The 8,648-nt window shown below is 36.9% G+C and overlaps 1 protein-coding gene across 1 annotated transcript in view; it reads right to left on the bottom strand.

Annotated features, from left to right (window-relative positions):
- The window catches only part of LOC108975743, a 27,016-nt gene extending 18,837 nt beyond the window's left edge, over positions 1-8,179 (bottom strand). The window contains exons 1-2 of the mRNA XM_018944446.1: positions 7,988-8,179; positions 159-354 (exon numbers count right to left, since the gene is read on the bottom strand). Coding sequence (XP_018799991.1) covers positions 159-354; positions 7,988-8,094 — 303 coding nt within the window. The 5' untranslated portion in view covers positions 8,095-8,179. The remainder of the gene's footprint in view (positions 1-158; positions 355-7,987) is intronic.
- Between the last annotated feature and the right edge of the window lie 469 nt (positions 8,180-8,648).

The raw sequence follows: 8,648 nt of genomic DNA, 5'->3' as shown, positions 1-8,648 counted from the left end.
CAACATTTAAATGAAATTATCTTCAAAAAGTAAATGTCATGAACCAATCTAACGTTTCAAATAAAGAACCGATGAGATTTTGCAAATTTTATGCGTTTTTTTTTTTAAAAAAGTTATCAAGCTCTTAAAAAATCACCCGATACATATCTTGCACTTACATCTTGAATATTCACCCCTAAAAATGATGGCATTTTAAAACTGTTCAATTTTGAAAATAATTTCCTGGAGTTTCGGTCATGGGATGACATTGATTCGTTAACGTTTTTTTGCTGCATACAGAGTTGGTAGTCTTCTTCTGATGCACATTTAAGAAAATCGTTCCATTTTCCAAATAACCTATATCTTACTTTTTTTCTAAAAATAAACAAACATATATTTTGTATATACAACACAATTGCATACTTCAATTTGAAATTACGAAATTTTCACAATCGTTCATTTTGAGGTTTGTTCAAAACTAGCGCAAATTGTGTATTTCTTAAGAAAGTGTTTTTATAATATGTTCATGAGTAGTAATCACATCTAAATATATTGCCCTTCTGTCAACTCTCAAAGTACTCAAAAAAGTATATTTTTGTGACCATATGGCACTATTAATGTATTGCATGAGCAGGGACGTTATCATAATGCAAAGGCGAATTTTTAATATATACGAAATCGGGTAATTTTCAGCGGATTGTTTCGCCAAAATTACGCATAACTTGCGGGCAATATTCTTTATTGACATAGGACCCCTTGGCAAGAACACGACACCCCAATTTTGGTCTTTTATTACATTGCTCGAGCTTTGTCTAATAACATTTTATACCATTGATAAACATTGCTTTTGTCTAAGTTATCTTCTCCAAATGCCGCAGTCAACCTTCGAAATGCGTTCGCGCACTTTAGTTTTTTTCATCCAAATTTGATATGAGTACTCGTACCAACATAACCCAACAAAATAATCGAAAATCGGAAAATTCTAAATTCGCTTTATATGTATGTGGGATTGCAACCCTGACCTGACCTGACTTACACACGCATGCAACCCTAAACATACACCCTGAATGAACGGACTGAACGAACGCAACGAACGCCGACAAGCGACCGTTGAAAAGACAAACACACTATTCTGAGACTTCAACTGCAACGGACGCGTACTCTTAAAATAAGAAAACATAAGCAAGTCACCTTTTGTCGTAATCAATCAACTAAAGTATCAAAACTACTTTTATAAATTAAAAACAGAAAATAAACAAATTACTCTTTTCAAAAATAAATAAAGTATTTAATATCAATATTGGGCCCCCATTGGTGTCAAAAGTGGGATACAAATCCCTTCGCGTGTGGAAGAAATTGGCATAAGTGTCGTGGCAGAAATGCCGGAACGGTTTAAAAAGTGGCAAAAGTGTCGTGGCAGAAGTGCCGGATAATTCGAAGTTTGTGAACTATAAAAAGATTGTTCAGGTGAACAAGCAGCGGTGATGACTGTACTGTGTTTTTTTTTTTCAAAGGGAACGTTTTAGAAAGTGGCAAAAGTGACCGGTGACGACCGTTAAGGGCACCGTTAAATTATAAAGAACGTTCTAGAAGTTTGCAAAAGAGTACAGTGTCGGCTACTCTTGGCTTGGCGTGGCGTGACCGATGTCTCCGTTAAGGGCACCATTAACATAAGCCGTTGTGACGCCGATTCGGCGTTGTTAAGCGCAGTAGAGAGTGAGCAGCATCTGAGAGATTTTGCGGTAGTATGTGTGAGCAGCATCAGAGTGATTTTGCGGTAGCAAAGAGTAAGCAGCGATCCAGATTTTGCAGCAGCAAAGAGTAAGTAGCGATCCAGATTTTGCAGTAGCAAACATAGCAAAGAGTAAGCAGCGATCCAGATTTTGCAGTAGCAAAGAGTAAGCAGCGATACAGATTTTGCGGTAGCAAAGAGTGAGCAGCGGAGCAGTTCAGCCTATGTACGAGTAGAGTAAGCTTATAACAGGTATGTGTTAAACGCTAACTAATTAGAATCTATTGGCAAAGTTATCGATACTATTGTATGATTTTTTTTTTCTGTATCGATAACCTATCAGAAAATTCACAAACAAAATTCAAAATACTTATGTAATGGAACTCAAATTTGTATTATTATAAAAAAGAAAACTTTACTAAGAATTGTAAGTCAAATTGTTAAATGAGCTTTGAATTAAACAAAATTGAACTCAGTTTCAGAAAGACAAATTTTGAAAATTAATTTCCCTAAATTTAAATTTAAATCATAAGAATTAACTCTGTATTCAAGTCGTTATATGAAAGCAAAACTTGTCAACGTATATTTTATGATTCATCTTTACTTATTATATATTAAATAGCTAAATTGTATTGAAAACTCTATACCATTTACTCTTGTTAACAGTCAACATGGACGGGCAACAGATTTTTTTATTGACAGTGAACGGGTTAAAGGAAAAATTGTTGGTACTGGGCTTATCGACAAATGGCCGAAAGCCACGTTACAGGACAGACTTTGTGAGCATTTTGGACTGACTGTAGATGCCCAAGAGGATAGCTCAGACAGTGAAACAAGGTCAGTGCAAAACAACATGTTGCTGGCAATGGCGTTCGGGTTTCCGGTCTTCACTCTGCGCGATCTCGAGGAATCTCTTTCAACTTTTAGTGGTACGGGACAACACCCAGTCGAGGAGTGGCTCGATGATTTTGAATCCAATGACATGGCAGTTCGGTGGGGGGATTTACAAAAATTTATATACGGGAAACAATTATTGAAGGGTGCCGCGAAAATTTTCGTTCGCAGTCAACGGGACATAACTAGTTGGAATGCACTTAAACAATCTTTGAAAGAAGAGCTATGGAGTAGGTGATTTTTTCGTGTCGAAAGTTTGCGAGTTTTAGCAATTGATTTAGCATATATTTCAAGGGTAGAGGTTAAGTGATTGTTTATAACTTTTTAACGTTAGATTTACGGAATGGGTTTTTCCATGTGCCAATAGAGGCAGGTTCTCGGAAATATATGTCATTCGTAACCCATCAAAGTCAATATGAATTCATTTATGTTCCTTTTGGTATTTCCAATGAACCAGCAGTGTTCACTCGATACATTTTCGCTGACTTAGTGAAGGATGACATCGTGGTAACTTACATGGATGATCTTATAACTCCTTCTATTAGTTATGACGAGGGTATATATAAGTTGAAAGCGGTGTTGAACAGGGCGGCATGTTATAACATAAGGATTAAGTGGGAGAAATGCCAGTTCCTAAAGACGACTGTTGATTTTCTGGGATATATTATAGAATGTGGTAAAATAAGAAAAAATCAGGAGCAAAAACGCAGGCAGTTAGGGATTTTCCGACACCTTTGGATAGGAAAACGATGCAAAGATTTTTAAGGCTTACTTCTTATTTTCGCCGTTTCAAAGAAAGATATGCATTGGTCGCTAAACCACTGTCTGACCTGTTGCGTAAGGATGTAGCTTTGTGTTTGGGATCGAGCAGCAAGCCTCGCTGCAGCAACTAAAGACAGCTCTGGCTAGTGCACCAGTGTTACGGTTGTACAATCCGAAGGCTCTAACTGAAGTGCATACGGATGAATTGATACATGGATATGGTGGTGTACTCTTACAAAAGGACAGCGAAGGTTTGCACTTTCACCCAATCCAGTACATGAGTCGGAAGACAAAGCCAGCAGAGGAAAAGTACCATTCATATGAGTTAGAGGTGTTAGCGATTGTTGAAGCACTTAAAAACTAGGGAGTATATCTTTTGGGGTTGCATTTCAGAATCGTTACTGATTGCAATGCGTTCGCAATGACCATGAAAAAGAAGGATATTCCGCTTAGAGTATCCCGGTGGGCGTTGCTATTACAAGATTTTGACTATGAAATAGAACACCGAAATGGCTCCAAGATGCGGCACGTCGATGCATTAAGCAGAATGGCGTGTCTTATGTTGGAAGATTCTTTACTACATAGGAGTCGGGCAGTGTGCAAAGTCTTGGAAGTAACTGAATATGAAGATTTCTACTTGAAGCATGGACTACTACACAAAAATTCCATCGAACGAATTCCACGAAGAAGGCGTACAACTATATTCTTGTTGCGGTAGATGCTTTTTCAAAGTTTGTGTGGTTGTACCCGGTCAAGAACACTGGAGCCGAAGCAGTCGTTGATCGTTTCGAGAAACAGGCCGCTGCTTTCGGTAATCCTCGGCGTATTATAACTGATAGAGGTGCTGCGTTCACGGGAAATCTCTTTAAAGATTACTGTGCGAGAGAGGGCATAGAGCATTTCGTAATAGCTACAGGTGTTCCACGGGGCAATGGACAAGTTGAACGAATACAGCAAATTGTAGTACCGATGATTTCTAAGAAGTGCCGGAAGGGCCTGGGAATTGCTATAGGCACTTAAATAGGGCACACCAAATTATTAACAATACATCAACGCGTAGTACCAAGTTTTCTGCATTTAGAATTTTAACTGGCTTAGAGATGAGGATTTCGGGTATGACGGAAGTAAATGAGTTGATAGAAAACGCCGCCTTAAATGAATTAGATTCAGACCGACAAGTGACAAGGGATCAGGCAAAACAAAATATTGAGACAAAAGGAAAACAAAAAAATTTTGACAGAAAGAGGAAGGAATCAACAAAGTACAGACTGGACGAATTAGTCGCCATTAAGCGAACTCAGTATGGGAGCGGGCTTAGGTTAAGGCCTAAATATTTTGGACCATATAAGATTTCGAAGGTTTTAGGACGCGATAGGTATGAAGTCGRRAAGGWCGGTGAGGGTGAGGGTCCTGGGTACACGACCACCATTGCCGAATTCATGAAGAGATGGAGACCTTCGTTCGAGCCGAACGAATAAGTCAGGAAGGCCGAATGTGGGATTGCAACCCTGACCTGACCTGACTTACGCACGCATGTAACCCTAAACATACATTCAGGGTGTATGTTTTGAACGGACTGAACGAACGCAATGAACGCCGACAAGCGACCGTTGAAAAGACACGACACTCTATCAGGGATAATGGGATGCCCAACTTATTCCAGTGTGAGAGCGCTTCAAAATAAGCGTTTTTTATAAGATTTTCCATTATGGCCAGATCGCACCCGATTTTTGGACATTTTAAATTAACATACCCAACATTTATTACGATTGCAAATTATTATATACTGGACTTTTAATATATGGCGAAACTACTTAATTCCTTTTTTATGATTTTATGGTATATTAAAATAACTCACTTTCGATATTTCAATACATAAAAGCCTGTTAGTTCTAAACTAATAAATGTTTTTAATAATTTGTAATAGAAAATTAATTCTATTATGCATCAAATTACAAAACGTTTCATAATATATATTTAAATTTCGTATTTTCTTTGATTTTCATTATTTTAAATTTTTATTAGCAATCTTGAACGGCGGCAATAAATTTCTCCGTTCACATATATTTTCGGTATAATTTCAATCTGGCCGTTCCAGACATTCCAATTGCAAAACGTCAAAACCTACTCAATCCAGTCAATTGTCAAAGTTCGGTAGGTTTTAACGTTTAGCAATTGCTCTCTCACTTCCAGTGAGAAAGGAGTTGGGATCTCATTATCTCTGCACTCTATTCTGAGACTTCAACCGCAACGGACGCGTACTCTTAAAATAAGAAAGCATAAGCAAGTCACCTTTTGTCGTAATCAATCAACTAAAGTGTCAAAACTATTTTTATAAATTAAAAACAGAAAATAAACAAATTACTCTTTTCAAAAATAAATAACGCGTTTAATATCGATATTGGGCCCCCACGTGTATATTGATTTTATGTATTTAATTTGATTTTATTTGTTTCTTGTTTTACGTAAAGCTATCTGCTGTATACGATATAATTATATTGATTAAGATCCGAATCGTTTAATAGACTAGTATCTATCCATTCGAATGTCTATGTCAAAAAAAGGTTGATAAAAGTTAATGTCTGTGTATTTATATTTAAGTATTTAAAGTTAAAGCCAAATCTGTGTTGTTCACTTTATATTTATACTCTTGCAAGATGTGGCTACAGTGTATCATAGTTTTGTTCACTTAACGGATAGATACAGGGTTATAGACATATGTATATACAAATGATCACGATGACGAGACGAGTTAAAATTCGGGTGCCTGTTTGTCTATCCCTCCGCCCATTCATCCGCGCAAGCTGTAACTTGCGTGCAAATTGAGATATCTTGATGAAACTCACTAAATTAAGATATGTATATAACTCGAATTTAGCGTAGAGATCGCAGTAGCAAGGGGTATCTGTAAAGGAAACAGGACTTTTTGAATCTTGCGCCCCCTGGTGGCGCCATCTATATTTCGACTGGTGCGTTAAAATCTGCTATTTTTGTTGATTGCCCAGTGAGAATTTCATGATATTTTATTGATTAAGTGTGAAGTTATTTCGTTTTAAGTGTCAGTATGTTGTTGTTATCTGTGCGAAAATCAGCTTCGAACAAAGACCCAACATTAAATTTTGATTTAAAACTGGTAAAACTTTAACCGAAACGTTTCAATTAATGAAACAAGTTGGCGATGATTGAATATCCCATAACAGAGTGCATGAGTGGTTTCAACGTTTTCAAAGTGGTCATGAGGACATATATGACGATCAACGTGATCACAGGAAATTCCATCGAAGCTGTGAGTGAATTCATCAAAAATCAGGTGTGTGCACGGTTTGTTCCGCACAAATTGACTGACGACCAAAAATTGCTCAGAATCCACCATTCGATTGACACTTGTGACCAATTATTCGACCAAAAATCACATTTTAAACATTATCCACTCCCCGTATTTTCCTGATATGGCATCGTGCGACTTCTTCCTTTTCGGAAAAATGTACTTGCTAATAAAAGGAAGGCGTTAAGCGTTCAGCCATACCGGATGACGAGTCAAAATACTCCTTCGACATGGTTTTGGGCCGTGCAAAAAGCTGTATGAAGCAGAAGGAGACTATTTTGAATAAAATAAATTGATTTTGCCGATTAAAACATTTGTTCTGTTTTTTTTGTTTTAAGGCCCTGTTTACTTTAGACCGCACCTTGCATAACAGTACAGTTAAAATTTATTAAAGTAAATATGCCAGAGACCTTAAATTCTACCCTCGAGACGATGAGAGTGGAACCGACCCCTTTTAGGTGAGAGCAAATTGGACTACAATCACGTTTCGTTTTATATAACGCTATTTTAAATTCCCTTTGACTGCTTACTTTCTAGTGCACATCTAGTGCCTCAGAAGTGGCGCCCTACCTATTATAATGTTTTTCACGTTCCGCGTAACTTTCGAAACTTTAATACCATAGAAGTGTATGGGTTGACCGTTTATGTTGACTAGATATACGTCATTGATTCTGTTTTTTAGCTTAGAATACGTTGGTACTGGTCCTTGGCTGTGCTAGTCCCTACTGACCCTTTATTATGTATGTATATCAGTATTTCTTCTTGTTCTGAGTGCAGTTTTTTCGTATATAAGTTACATAAGCCAAAAGATAAACTTCCTTTCAAAAATCGCTGGCTCCAAGCCGGTAGATCCACAAGAAAAAATTTCAGCTTTGTCGACTCCTCCAAAATTACATGTTTATACTATCGGTAACGTATTAAAACAAGTACATATATACTTATATTAAGTTCTGAGAATTTAAAGTGGACGTGGTCTAATAGGTTTTTATATTTCCATTTTCGGCTACTAAAGTTAGATCAAAAAAAGTTGCTAAAGATAGTTCTCTATACTATGTCATCATACAATTTTAAAATGATCTGTGAAAAGATTTAATAACGGTGCTGACCCCCACACCTTCATATTATACAGAAAACTACTAAAACAAGTAATACATCAGAAAGATTATAATTTGCAGTAAAGATAGAATTGTGAGGCTGCACATAAATCGATCTAGAGACCAATGGGCATGGTATCGCACATACTAAAATTAATTTACGGAGGTTTTTCTAAAGTAAAAAGAAAGTAAAGTACTTACTCATCGTTTTCAACAATTCCAAGCACTTTGTTAGCCTCTTTGGAAGAACTGGCTTCTTTAAAGTCTAAAATGGCGCGGAAACCATTCGAATGATTTTTTATTTCCATTGTCCCAAGCTGTTCAATCCATAGTTTACCTACAACTACATTATGTACACAGCAGTTAACATTACTCCATGAGTAGGCCTCGTTCCATCTGAAACCATAGTTATAGAATTGGGTTTTAAACCAAGGTAATGCAACTAAATATTTGAACTAACAACGAAAATTATTTAAAAAGGTACATTATTTAAAATACACCAATGGATGGCAAGAGAGATTGATAATGCAACATAAATATGCTATGTGCTTTTGTTGAGCTTTATTACAAAACTGAAAACTTAATTCTATTCTTGGTTGTTATGAAGCTAAGCCTGAGCCCTATAAATACCTAGGCATCAAAATTAGGTTTGCGCGTGTTTCTCTCAACTACTTAATAATTGGGAGACCGGATGCGCGTGTAGCGCATTCCATTAGTTGACTCCTAATTATGCAGACATTGCTGTCAGCAAATGTATGTTGTGTTAACTACTCCCTCCGAAATTCCAATCGTCCCCGATTGGTCTTTAAAAATATGGTATGTCGTTAAGACTTTTATGCCTTGCAACTTTCCTTGTACGCAT

This window comes from Bactrocera latifrons, unplaced genomic scaffold (assembly GCF_001853355.1).
Source record: "Bactrocera latifrons isolate USDA-ARS-PBARC rearing strain unplaced genomic scaffold, ASM185335v1 scaffold_693, whole genome shotgun sequence".
NCBI classification, from domain to species: domain Eukaryota; kingdom Metazoa; phylum Arthropoda; class Insecta; order Diptera; family Tephritidae; genus Bactrocera; species Bactrocera latifrons.
This window is presented reverse-complemented; position numbering and strand designations above follow the sequence as displayed.